The following is a 14,652-nucleotide window of genomic DNA, read 5'->3' as shown; positions in this document are numbered from 1 at the left end:
TGTACAAAAGGATAGATAAAGGCAAATATAGTATGCTCTCATTTATACGTGTTATCTAAAAGAAACAAAACAAAAACTCAGAGAAAAAATGGGTGGTTGCCAGAGGGGAGGGAGTTTGGGGGTGAAATAGATGAAGGGGATTAACAGGTACAACTCCCAACTTACAAAATATGTAAGTAACAGGGACATAATACACAGCATGAGAAACATGGTCAACAATATTGCCATAACTTTGTATGGGGACAGATGGTTACTAGATTTATCATAGTGATTATTTCATAGTATATGCAAATGTCAAATCACTATATAGTACACTTGAAACTAATATAATGCTGTATATCAACTATATTTCAATAATAATAGTAAAAAAGAAATAAGTTTTCTGTTTCCTTGCCTAAATAATAGTCATATGATTAGATATGTTCCATTTTGCAGCATTTATTACGGTGTGTTAGTTTCTGCACACACCTTTCCCCACCCATTCCCCCTCCTCAGACTTCAAGCACAAGTAAATAGCAACCATGCCTACTTGTGCACTTTGGTTTATGCCTTGTACTTAATACAGATACAGGCACAAAAAGAAGTACTGAATAATTATTACTTGGAGGACTAATGAAAAGGAGAAACAAATACTACACATATTTTTTTTATTTTAATAATAAACTGTTGACCTGCATCTTCCTTAAGACATACTCTAAGAATTTCCCTAAATGTACAAAACTATCACTGAGAAAGAGTTGACTATTATTTGCTATACTGGTAATACGAAAATGGAATTGACAAGAATATTAAAACAGATGTGTCCTTGATAAGAAAATCACTTTTGATTTCTAGTTGGTGAAAACAGACTGATAACCTAAACAACAACTGAGGCCATTTGGTAACTTCTGTAACATCACCTGAGAATTCTAAAGTTGAGTTAGTTTCTTTATATAAATAGGCAGGGTTTTGTTTTGTTTTGTTTTGTTTTGTTTTTTAACCATTGCCCATTACATAACATAAGATAAAGCTTGGAAGCCAAGAGTTACTGCTTACAAAATTATTGCCAATTGGAGTTGTATGTAATTACAGAAGGGGCTGGAGCAAGTTTTGATTTCATTTGATTTGATTTTAATTGGTTTTAGAGATTATTTCCATTTAAGCAATGCTAAGAAAACACTGAAGCATAAGACGGTCACAAACTCTTCTACATACATACTAAAGTATGATCTTCAGTAAAAATATCTGTTAACTCCGAAACAGTATCTTGCTCCCTTTAATTTTTCACCAGATGTCTCATGGGTCCTAATTTTGTTTAAAATCATGGTCTAATTTTTGGTCCATATGCTATGCAAAGGTCTTGCTTCTATGCACAGACTGTTGAAAATCCATGGAAATGATAAAATAAAAAAAAGTTCTGCTTCCACTTACAATGTAGAAAACATTAAGAGAATATTATCCCCAACATAAAAAAATTAGAAAAACCAAACAATCTATAAAAATCATAATTTTTCTTGAGCTCATCAGAGAAAAATTTTAAAAACTTGTATTTCAAAGGGTGAAAATCTTCTCCATGGAGAGAAGGTATACATCCTTTTTTAAGAGCATGGGAGAAAGAGCTGATTGCCACAAATAGGATAAGATAAAATCAGCTGATATTTTCACAGAGTCTTAAAGGCCACGTGTGGGCTAGCATATCAGTATGGCATAACTAGAAGCTCCAGAAACCAACGCAGTTTCTAATTAATCTGAAGATATTTTCAACAGTGCCCTCAAGAAAGCCTGGGAGCAGGACGTGGGTCGGTGGGGAGAGACACCACTTGGTGCCAGAGGCATGATGTGCCACTTGTTTCCCTAGAGACTTCCCTCCCAGGAAGTAGAGGCTTTAAGCTGATGGTCACCCACAAGGCTCATACAAATCCACTGCTTCTTATGGAATGGAAGATATGAAACCTGTTTGCCTCTGGGAGATGGGCAAAAAACACTTCCAAACTCACAACACAAGCAATGATTCACTGCTGATGAGACAGGGTAAAAGAACAAGAAAATGCCTTCCATCCCTGGACCCAGTATTATACTCCAGTACCAAGCAGAGATCTGGTACTGCTGATGATGGGGCAGAAACATCCCTCCTACGGAAGACCAACTACAGGTCGAAGACAGAGTCCAGTCACAATGGAGAGGTCTGGCAGGAATGCTGAGGAATCCCTCCCCCTTAGGCAAGGCACACAGGGCCTGCCTAAGACTTAGTCTGATCCAGGAGAATAAAGAACTCTTCCTGGCCCCACTGTGTGGAACAAGCAACAACAGTCCACCTCCAGTGGGAGGGAAAAAAATCATAGAGAAATCGCCACTGCATGGTACATGTAGGCAGTAGCTGGTGAAACTGAGTGGAGCAGGAACACTGAGAAGTCTCGAGCACTGCAGGCCCATTCCGGGCGGTCCAGCAGCACCTGTCCTCTTCAGTGGCCTGATGGAAGAAGGGGTGCACCCAGGTATAACTGTGGCTGACTTCATTTCCTACTCCTCTCCACGCAGTATCAGCTACCAAATTAAAAATTACAAGATATCCAAAAAAGAAAATAAACATATTTACAAGGAAAAATCAATAGAATTAGATTCAGAGGTTATGCACATGCTAAATGTAGCACTATAAAATATTTATGGTTAATATGACAAAGGATCCAGTGGAAAAGGTGGATAACATGCGTGAAAAGATGAGGAATTTCAGCAAAGAAGTAGAAACTATACAAAAAGTCAAAAGGAGATGCTACCTGTAGACGTAAAATACCAGAGATAAAGAATTCCTGTGATGGATTCAAAAGCAGACTGGGTATAGCTGAAACAAAGTGAATTTTAATATATGTTGACAGAAATTATTTTATGTGAAATATAACAAAGAAAATAATAATAATTAAGATAAAACCAGAGTATCCAAGAACTGTGGGATAATAAATAATAGCCTATCATCTGTGTTTTTAGATTAAAAAAAAAAAAGAATGGACTGCAAGAAAAATTTGATGAGGTCATGACCAAGAATTTTCCAAAGTTAATGGAAAATAAACTAGAGATCCAAGAAATCCAGATAATCCTAAATAGCATAAATAAAAAGTTTTAAAGTGACTGATACATAATAGCCAAAATGTTGAGTAACAAAGATGAAGAAAACATCTGGAAAGCAAACAAGTAAAAAGAAACTTAGGGAAAGAGAAACAATAACAACCACCAAATGTAAGATTTCTCATCAGGAGCTGCAAGCTGTAAGACAAGGGATGACATTTTTAAAGTCCTGGTTAAAAAATAAACAATTCAAAGTTCTATATCCTCTGAAAATACATAGCTAAAGTATCTAAACCTGTTTTATTGATTTGTTTGTTTTCTTTGTCATTGATTTTTCTCCTTTTACAATTTCTGTTTTTTATTTACTTTAAATTTTATTTGTCCCTTCGTTAGTTTTCAGGGTTTCTTTTTTTTTCTTTCTCTCTCTCTTTTTTTTAGGAACACACCAAAGAGCTAATTTCTTCTTCTCTAATGTAAGTATTTCTTCTCTAATATATTTAGTGCTATAAATTATCCTCTAATTACCAGTTTAATGAAAACTTAAATTTTTAATATAATTTGTTTTCATTTTTATGTAGTCAGAAACACTTTCTGACCTATTTGACTACTTCTTTGACCTGACTGTTTTATTTAGAATTGTTATTTCATATTCATATATTTGAGGATATTCTAGACATCTCTTATTTTCTGTTGACTTCTATTTTAGTACCACGTGTCAGAGAACATACTTGACATGACCTGAATCCTTTTAAATTTACTAAGAATTTATTATTATAGATGTATTTAGTCTCCAAATACTTAGAGATCTTCCTATTATCCTATTACTGGTTTCTATTGTGGTTAAACACCTATTTTAGTATGATTGCAATTCTTTTAAAATTGCGGGGGTTCATTTTATGGCCAGAATATGATCTATTTTTATATGTGTTTTATAAAAGCTTAAAAATAATGTGTATCTTGCTGCCATTGGTTGGAGTGTTCCATAAATATAGATTAGATCCTATTTGTTTATGGTGTTATTTAATTCTGTATCTTTCCTTTTTTCTGTCTAGTTGTTTTATCGTTTGTAATAAGCTGTTGAAATCTCTAATTAAAATGGGTATTTGTTTTTCTCTATCAATTCTATCAGCTTTTATTTAACATATTTTGAAGCTCTGTTCTTTGATGTATGAACACTTAGAATTGCCCTGTCTTCTTGTTGATTGACACATCATTTTTCTGTAGCTCTTTGTCTTTAGAAATTGTGTTGCTCTACTTAACCTGATAATAATAAAGCGATCCCTGCTTTCCTTTGGTTAATGTTTGCATAATACATTATTTTCCATCCTTTCACTTTCAATTTATCTATATCATTATATTTTGAGTTTCTTTTAGATGCCATATAGTTGGATCATGCTTTTATTTTATCCATTCTGCCAGTATCTGCTTTATTTAGTGTATTTAAACCATTTACACTGAATATAATATTGATATATTATGGCTCTGCCATTTTATTTTTCATTTTCTGCTTGTTCTCTGTTTTCCGTATCTCTGGTTTTCTTTTCCTGCTTTTCTTTGGGTTAATATTGAGGGGAATTTTACAAGATCTGAACTAATAAACAAATCTTATATATTCACTCGTGGAGGTACCAACTCTGGTTCTCATCATTGCTTTGTGTACATAGATATTTCCATCTGATATCACTTTGTTTCTATCTGAAGGACACTCTTTAAAAGTGCTTTGTAGTATGAGTCTGAAGGTGATACATTCTTTCATCTTTTGCACATTGAAAAATCTTTATTTTTTACTTTTTTCTTGAAAGAAAATTTTGTTGGGTAAATAATTGTTTTGACAGGCTTTTGTTTCTTGAGAACTTTAAAGGTGGCATTTCAGTCTCTCCTTGCATGTCATCATCCTTGTTTTTTATTCCTCTGTTCGTAATATGTCTTCTCCAGTTGCCTATAAAGTTCCTTCATCTTTCGTTTCAAGCAACTTGACTATATGTCCTGTGTAGTTGTCTTGATGTTTCTTTTCTTTGAGGAGCACAGGCTCTTCTATCTGTAAGTTTCATCAAATTTGGAAAAAATTCAGTCATTTCTTTAAATATTTTTTTCTGTCCCTTGCCTTTCTTAACTTTAGGGACTCTAATTACTATAGATTATGTCACTTAAAGTTTTCCCACTGTTAACCGATATTCTGCTCATTCTTATCAGATTCTTACTCTGTTTTCCTTTTGGTCAAACTTCTGTTCTTATGAATTAAAGTTCACTAATTCTTCTGCAATTTCTAATCCACCATTAATCTCATCTAGTATATTTTTCTGTATCAAGTATTTTAGTTTTCATCTCTAGAAGTTTGACTTTTAAGTATCTTTCAAAAATCTCCTTAACTTTTGGAACATATGGAATACAGTTATAATACTTCCTTTCATTTCTTTCTTCCCCAGAGCTAACATTTTTGCCCTCATGAGTCTGTTTTAATTGACTGCTTCTGCACATGTCTAGTAACTTCTTATAGGATACCATATATTGTGAATTTACTTTTTAGGGTGGTGGCTATTTTATATTTCTCTAAATATTTTGATCTTAGTCCTGGGGTGAAGTTGGGTTTCTTGGAAATAGTTTGGTCCTTTCATTCCTGCTTTAAATTCTGTTAAGTGGGACTCAGATGAGTGCTAATTATTCCCCTCTACTGAGGCACTACTGTTCTGTGTGCCCTACTCAGTTTTCCCTGAATGTGAAGCTTTCCAGTATTCCTGGCGGGAATAGCACAATTCCCATCACCGTAAAGCATCAAGGAATGTTACTTTTAAACTCTCCATGTATTTCTTTCCCCAGCCTCAGGCAGTTTCTTCACACAGGTGTGTAAAACCCGGGGTTGAATACGTGAAGAGGACCTCCTGCAGACCTCTGCCATTCTCTCTGTGCAGCTCCTTCCTGTATTCTACTCTGTTTTTCAAACTTGAGCCACCTTGGCCTGCTTGGACTCTTTGCTCCATCTCCTTGGGGAATTTTCAGGCTCTTCCTGAATATTCCCTCTCTGGACCATGGCCTCTCTTTCTGAATTGCCTAGTTTAGTTTTAGTAGCATTTCTTTTGAGGGAAGAATCAATATATAAATGTTACCTACATCATTCGTAAAAATAATTAGTAAGATTTTCTTCAGAAACCAAACCAGGTATCTAATTAAAATTGTAGGATTTTTACTCTTAATGATGACAATGACATATACCTTTCTGTATTAGGTGGAAAAATGGTTCACCAAGTAGATCTATACTAATTTCTATAACCAGAGATTATCTTACCCCATGTGGCCAAAGTGACTTGGCTGATGTGATTAAGTTAATGACCTTCAGATGGGGAAATTATCATGGATTAACTATTGAAGCCCAATGTAATCACAAGATTCCATATAAGGGAAGAGTTGGAAGGAGGAGAGCCAGAGTCAGAGGAGATGTGACAATGACAGCAGAAGTTGGAGTAATGCAAGTACCAGAAGTCACAAGACAAAAAAGGTAGGCAGCCCTTAGAAGCTGGGAAAGGCAAGAAATCAATTTCCCCTTAGCACCTCCAGGGGGAAGGCACCATGGTTTAGCCCAGTGATTTTAGATTTTTGACCTCCAGAACAGCAAGAATATAAAGGTCGATTGTTTTATGCCCCTACATTGGGGTAGCTTGTTACAGCAGCAACAGGAAACTCATACAGTCTTTAATGAAGCAGCACTTTTTACTCTGCTTTACTGTGTATTTGTGTAAAATAGTCTTTCACTAATGTGCTATAAGCTCTCTGAGGTCAGGTATGCTGCTTAACATAATGCTTTCTATCACGTGTGTTCTAAATAAAGTGATCTCACCGCCAATAATATCCAGGCAGTGGAAGATCCCCAATAAATACGAGTCCTAATGATTAACAAAGGAAAAATTCTGTGATGACTGAGGAGTATAACAAATCAAGTGATAATACATTCTGTACTAGGTATTAACTTTCCAGAATTTTTCATATTTACCTTTCTAGAATTTTGGCTTTGGATTGGGCCTATTGTCTTAAGCAAAAAACAAACAAAAAACATTGAAAGTGTTATATATCTATGCCAGGATAACATTTTTTAGGTGACTTTAATGGGAAGGTATGAACATTAGGGGTTTTTCTCCACATCTTTGCAGTATTAAAAGTCAGAAATGACTTTGCCTGATGGAACTACACTATGTAGACACTCTCCTACAGTATTCAGGAAACCTAGTGAGAGGATGGTGAGAAATCTTCATATTGATCTTTGGGGGAGAGGCAAAAACAAACAAGTCACATTGGGAATGAGATGGAATAGTGAGATCACTGTGATTATACCATGTAAAATACCCAATTAAAAATGGAAAATTTATTGCTGGGAGAATTTTGCCTGGGTCTGTCATGTTTCCACATGTTTTGTAAACTAAATCAATAAGAGCTTTTGTTCCACACTGACTTTTCAGTGTTTGTAAATAGACTTGGAAAATAGATAGTGTCTCCCTCCAGAGAAAAGGTAGGTTTATTTGATGTTCAGAATATCCTCCCATCAGGGCGATGTTTGGGGAGGTTTTTGTGCAGCACCTTATAAAAGGTTGGGGTTTTCTACATGTGCAATGTGTACCTGTGTGTTCCATTATCCCTGTGAGATCTGGGGGTGACAAGGAGAACTGGTATGAACATGAGCCCATGCTGCTTGCTATGGAGTGAGGAGTAAAGTCTTTTGTCTCCAACCCAGGAGATCTTGTCTCTTTCAGCATCCGTGAAACTATGTCAGGCTAATTTGTTAGCCTGCTAATAGAGAAAAACTCAGATTCTACACATTCAACTGAGTTTATAACATTCAACGGAGTGCTTTTTTCATTGGTAAATTAAGGATTCTCATAGTCATTGATTTCATTCAGATTTATAATTTCACTCTTATGTACTATGATACAAATTGAATAAACATGCAGACTGACTCAGTAATTCTCAAAATGTGTTCCCTAGACCATTCTCATGAGAATCTCCAGATGTACCTGTTAAGTGTGTATGTGTGTGTGTATACACATACAATAAGTGTAATGTGTGACCAAGTGTAACACAATCTTTAAGAGTCGGGTATAGGAATCTATAGTTTAAAAAATATCCTCAGAAATTCTAGAGCCCTCTAATGTTCGTTAGCCACTAAACTATGGAATATAAATGAATGAGAAGTAATGTGTAATAACATATTTCCCTTTCTAGTCATTATGTTATTTGAGTTTTAAAAATTAAATGTTGTGGTGCATTGGGAAGCATTTCTTGGACATATAGATTTCTTTAGGAAAAAAATAGATTAGTGAGAAGAAATTATCAGCTCTCTAGCTCTGTCACAACAAACACTAGGCTTCACACTTAAGAGAATTCTTTCAAGTTCTAAGCAGTCTATGATAATGCTGTCATCACTTTATATTCTTAGGTTTTCAAGTTCATATCTTAAAAGGTTGATTTTAGTGTTTAAGATTTTTTTAAAACCATTGTTTATTCCATCTGTAGTGGGCACAGGTTTCTACCAATTAGTGTTGATAACTTGTCTATTTGATTTAGAGGTTCAAAAAATAACATTTCAGCAGCAGTGACATGTAAGTGAGGGACATCAGTATTCTCCGTAACTCAGTGACTCAAGTGCCCTTTTCATTTGCTAACAAAATTAAAACTGTAAAGTTACTGCAGTAGAGTGGAGACAATGTGGCTATAATTAAGTCCTGGCTCTTTCTCTTCTTGGTTCTGGGACTTAAACAAGTAACAAAATATTTGAGTCCAGAATTATATAAAATAATTATAATTAAAATATATGACCTACACAGCCTACCTGTTACACAGTCTTTAATAAGCATCAGATTCTCATTTTAATGGACTACACAGTAAAGTTCATATATATATTAAATATGATGACATTTAAAAAGTACTAAATTATTACAAAATCCACATCTTGGACAAGATTTTAAAGAAACATATACCTCAATGCATTTATACAATTAGATGCCTTCATTGTGAATATGAATTCGTAACACTATACAGTGAATGAAACACAAACCTTCACATGTCTATAGACACATACTCAAAGACTATTTTTAGATCTAATTTCTCCACAAGGCTAATTTTGAGATAAAAATTCTCTGGGAATTTTTAGATGGATATAAAACTTCAGTCAATTTGGTAATACTCTTCTACCTCCATAGCTTCTAAAATTCATTTCCTTTAACTTATAAAATGGGAGTTTTTATACTGCCTTGAGTTTTCTTACTCTGAATTAAACAAATAGTGCTTAGATTTTTTTTAACTACTATTTGCAATGTTCACTATTTCTATATATCTCAAGCTCACAAAGTCTTAAAGGAGACAATACTCCTAAGTAATCTAAGACTTTTGAAGAGCTTAAATAGATAAGGTGTGATAGTTTATTGATGGATTTATAATCTTTTCTATCTCTGTGAACATCTTAACGTAGTAAAATATTTGTGTGCTTATGCAACTAAATTTTCCAGCAAGTTCACTAAAAATAACTATTTTAAAAAAAATAAAGTACTCTGTTACAAATCCACAATCAATCCATAAGTTAGAGAATATGGTAACGATACAACTTCACTTTCCCATGTAAAATTCTGTCTCAGATAACCAGGAAATGTACATTATACATTCTGTAGTCCATACATACAAGGATATAGGTACTATGTCAATTAGGATCAGGTCTGGCTATATACAAAAAACGAGAAAAGAAAAAGAAAAAGAAAAAGGAAACTCTGGTAAAGGATTTAAACAAGATTCCAGTTTACTTAATCTCTCACTTTAAAAGAGATCCAGAGGTCTGTGTCTGAAAATTTCACATGAGAAAGAAAAGTAGTTATCAATTCCAGAAGACCAGGATTTTTGTATGAGGTTAGAACAAGTTACTTCTCAGTTTTCCTGCCTCATAAAATGAGTTGGAATAGATTATCAAGGAGATAAGTTTAGATCAAGAATCACAGTAGTTTTATAATTTATTATCCTAGATAATAGTTTGATAGCCTCTTATACTCAATTTCCCACTCCTCTTCCCCACCTCTCTCTAATGATAGATATTTTATTTCTAGTAAGTATCATAAAAAAAATGGAGTCCTTTCTGATATTCAGTTCAAATATTATAGAGCAAATAAAGAATATGCCAGGCTATGTGCTAGGTGATAATATATTCTAAAGAAACTTCAGAAAGCAAAACAATATGGAATAGTACAATGGAATTTGTAATCTATGTTTTACTTTATGGAATAAAAATCAATGAAAAATGTGTTCATTTGCTGGTAACAGAGTCCTAAATTCACAGCTAATTAAAACATTGGTGTTCATTATTCTCCCATGGGAAATGAAGAAAGGGTATCTTAGATCAGGGGTGATCCAGTGGTTCTATAATGTCAACAGCATCCCAGAATCCTTCTACCTCTCTGCCTCCCCACCTACAGCATGTGTGTCTTTCTTCACAGTTGCCTTATGTTTGTATGAGATGAAGCTCCAGCCCATCATGTTCTCATTGCAAGTAGAGGAACATAGAATGGGCACAGACAAAAAGAATTTGCTGGTTGAATGAACCTAAATTGGGAAGCTTTGCTGGAAGCCCCACTGCGTAACTTCTGATCATCTAACTTGAGCCAAAGCATTAGTCACGTGCTTACCCTTATCTCAAAGAGAGGCTTAGAAATGTACTTTTTCAGTTAGTTACATCACTCCACATGAAAGCAGTGTCTCATCTTTCAGTGTTAAGACTAGACACTGAGATTATGACAAAGAGTTTCGTCACAGTGTCAACTCACAAAAACTTTCAAGAAATACACGGTGTTCACAGCATCCCAGAATTCACAAGGCTGAAATGTCTCTACAACCATAATAAAGCTGTCTGGAAATGGTCAGTCTCTTGGCCATCAATGGGGATTTAAGTCCACCTCAACACTTGCAACTTTAGGTAGAGAGTGGTGAAATACCACTAAAAAGAATACATCTATTAAGAAACTGGAAGATCCTCCTCCTAGAGAATTTCTCTCTTAACCTTTCTAGAGAAATAAATACTGAAACCAATTATCTCCTTTTGAGTAAAGAATAGAGAAGAACATTGTTTTTATAGGAAAGAAAATTGCCTAAGACCTTGGAATACATTTCCCATTTTCTTAAGACATGTCAGGTTCAACTCAACTTTTCTGTGCAGTCCCAATTCTTAATATCAAACCACAATCTTCTTTAGTGATTAGTCTACCTGTAACTATTAATGACAATCAGAATTTCTTCTCAAAAACAATTTTCAGTAAAGTTGTGATTAATTTTCTTTACTAGAATCAGACTCTAATAAATAATGTGATATTCAATGTCTCCATGGAAACAGCTTTCCAAAATGAGACCCAATTGTGATCCTAGCTTACTAACAGGGCTGTTGAACTTTTTAAAATGGCTTTCCTAATTCTAACAGTATTCACAGGATAAGGAAACTGTTAAATACACGTTGGTATTTACAATGTTTCTGTGTTTAAATGTCCAGAAAAATACAAAAATTCACATGTGGATTATTTCAAAAGAAAATTTCAAACCAATATATACTTGTTCCTATGTCTAACTACTGATGACATAACAGTTTTTTTTTTTTAAATCAAAGTATAATTTGATTTATAAAATTGTGTTAGTTTCAGCTGTACAGCCCAGTGACTCAGGTTATTTTTGCAGATTATAATAATAGGTTTTTAAAAGCTTTAAAACTCACAAATTCAATATGATATCACTAATGCTTCTTGTTAAGATAAAAATCCATATTTAAACATCAGTGATAAATCACTTACCTTCTTTTCACAGTAATCAGAGAGAAAGAGAACATACAATGTATTTTAACCTGTGCCACAGAGATAAGGTAAATACAATTTGGAAATTTAGGCAATTATATTACTGTAATCTCTTCATTTATTTATGAATTAACTAGTTCTTCAAAGGACATACATTTTATTCAATATCTAATATGTACTGGGTTGCTTAGTCATTGTTCAATGTACTAAGTTAAGGAAAACATTTATAGTCAGCAGCAGCATTATCTGTTTACTTATCATTCTTCACAAGAAACTTACTACCTTCATTACTTCCTCTCCCGCTAGCTGCAAATTCAGAGAATACCGTGAGATGACACAGGGCAGAATTGATTATAATCTAGTGTCAACATTCATGGTACAACCAATTTAGTGCTTTGGAAGGTTAAGATAGGGAGGTCAATATGAACAAGTTATTTGGAAGTTGATAAAAAAATTGAAGTTGATAAAAGAATTGAATTTGATAGATTTTAAATGGCTTTAGAGGATGGCAAAGGGTTAGGATGGGCAGAGAGAAGGGAGCTGTCTTTAATTAGAAGACCAATAGATGAGCAATGTGACTAGCCCTCATTTATCAGGGAAAAAAAGTGGTTGAAAGTAAAATTTAAGAATGTTCTTATAGGAGTAGTGTAAATATAAAATCTGGACAAAGGAACAGGTATAAAGCAAGGGATTTCTTTGTAGCAAGATCCTTTTAAATAAGCCATTCAATCCACATTCCATACCTCATTTTAGTATGGAAAAGAAGAAGGTTGGTTCAGGTTTGGCTGAACTACAAACATAAAGGGGATGGTAATTATCAAAGTCAGAAAGCTCGTGTCAGTTTAAGTTTAGAGAGTCATGTAAACACTTAAAACAGAAGGCAGAATCTTTAGTAGTGAGTCAGGTGAATATAGACCTATATCCAGAAGTGGATACAAGAGGAAAACAGCAGCCAACGTGGCTGGGATCCTCGGTGCTCCTGTTATTAGATAAGGGTTTCATTATATAGGTATCTTGACTGAAGTTAACTGTACTGAGGTCTGGGAAGTAAACTTGAAAATTCTCATCCTTCTAGAATCCAAGATATTCCTAACATAGCCCACCAACTTCACAAAGCTAAAAAGGTAAGTGTTTCTGCATGACTAAGAGCTAATGAAAATATGTTTGCAATGCGATTTTAATGTAAGTTTAGAATTACCATGTCCTGTATATTGAACAATTAAAATGGTAGTAGGTACAGCATATTGTTTGTTAATATATTTGTATGTCAGACTTCAAAAAAGCTTAGACATGTTGTATGAGAATTCTATACAAATAATTTATCATCTCTGATATTCAAATTAATTTGTGGTATGTTGAATAATACACAGGGGCTCAGTGGAGGACATTAAATTGATATCATGCACAGTTGGACAGGAGACAGAGATATTTCTGTTAGACAAGCCAGAATATCTGTAAAAGACGTGTCTTTTACAGGCCAGCTTAAATGCATATGGCCTGTTCCTGCCTACGTGCATTACAACTTTAACAATTACTTAATAAAGATAAAAATAATTTTCTGTATGTGTCTTTGTCTGTGTGTTTAAAATGGAAACTGTAGAAAAAAGATACCTTTACAGATCATTCTGTGTAATACAATTCGCTCAATTTTAAAGTAAAAGCCTCAGAGAACAAATGAGAAGTTCAGCTCAGCTTGAGTACAAGTGGTGTGTTTGTTAATGGGAATAGGTTTGAATAAAAGCAATACAAAATTCTGGACTTAATCCAATAGGTAATGGAGCATCATTGAAAATGAAGCATCACTGAAAATGAAGCAATATAATGACATGATGAAATATTTTTAAGATAGTTACTTAGGTGGCTGATGCAGCTATGAAGTATGCAAAATGAGGTAATGATGGCTTGAACTATGATGTGAACAGTTGGAGTAGAATGTAACAGAAAGTTCAAAGTTATTTTTAAGACTGAAATTGACTGGGCTTGGGCCATATTAGATCTATTGAGATAAATGATGTGGAACTTATGATTGATTTCTTGATTTTGAATCTAGAATATAGAAAAGTTGCCTTGCATATTGTAAGATACAAAAAAACAATGGAGACAAAGGGTAGAGTAGGAGAGATGGTAAAGAGTTCAACTAATGACAACCTGAATTTGGGGGTTATGTGGGATAGTATGGAGAAATGCTGTGAATATGATCAGTTTCATAGACTAAAGACTTACTGAAAGTCAAGATTAAAATTAGAATTTGGGGAGTCCAATATAGGAGCTAAAAATAAGGGAAGAGACTCAGATTTGTTGTAAAAGGAGTATATAGGGGGAAAATTCCCATAGTCAAAGGCTCCCAATAGAAGACCCACAGTTAATAGATGATTAATGATAATGGAAAGAGAGAAAAGAGGACAATATGCAGAAAACCCTAAAGATTCCACATACACCCACAAAATCTATCAGAACTAATAAATGAATTCAGAAAAGTTTCAGGATACAAAATCAACTTATAAAAATTAGTTACATATCCATATCTTAACAACAAACCAAAAAGGAAGTTAAAAAAAATCAGTTACAATAGCATCAATAATAGTAAAATTCTTAGTAATAAACTTAATGAAGAGATGAAATATTTGTACACTAAAAGCCATGAATCATTGATTAAAAATTAATAGGTTGGAGGGTATATCTCAGTGGTAGAGCACTTGTTTAGCATGCACAGGATCCTGGGTTCAATCCCAGTACCTACACTAAAAAAAAAAAAAAAGTAATAGAAGATACACAATGGAAAGTACTTTGTGTTTATAGATTGGAAGACCTA

General features: G+C 34.0%; 1 protein-coding gene across 9 annotated transcripts in view; it reads right to left on the bottom strand.

The window, feature by feature from the left end:
* The window catches only part of LOC105077956 (uncharacterized), a 515,300-nt gene that overhangs the window by 107,003 nt on the left and 393,645 nt on the right, over nucleotides 1-14,652 (bottom strand). The window contains exon 16 of one of the 9 annotated variants that reach the window (XM_074362686.1): nucleotides 3,139-5,077. The exons of the other annotated variants lie outside the window; for them this stretch is intronic. Coding sequence (XP_074218787.1) covers nucleotides 5,074-5,077 — 4 coding nt within the window. The 3' untranslated portion in view covers nucleotides 3,139-5,073. Of the gene's footprint in view, nucleotides 1-3,138; nucleotides 5,078-14,652 lie in introns of those variants that run through there. 9 annotated transcript variants of the gene reach the window in all.

This window comes from Camelus bactrianus, chromosome 1 (genome assembly GCF_048773025.1).
Source record: "Camelus bactrianus isolate YW-2024 breed Bactrian camel chromosome 1, ASM4877302v1, whole genome shotgun sequence".
NCBI lineage: Eukaryota > Metazoa > Chordata > Mammalia > Artiodactyla > Camelidae > Camelus > Camelus bactrianus.
Note: the sequence above shows the minus strand (reverse complement) of the source record. Positions and strands in the feature narration are given on the sequence as shown.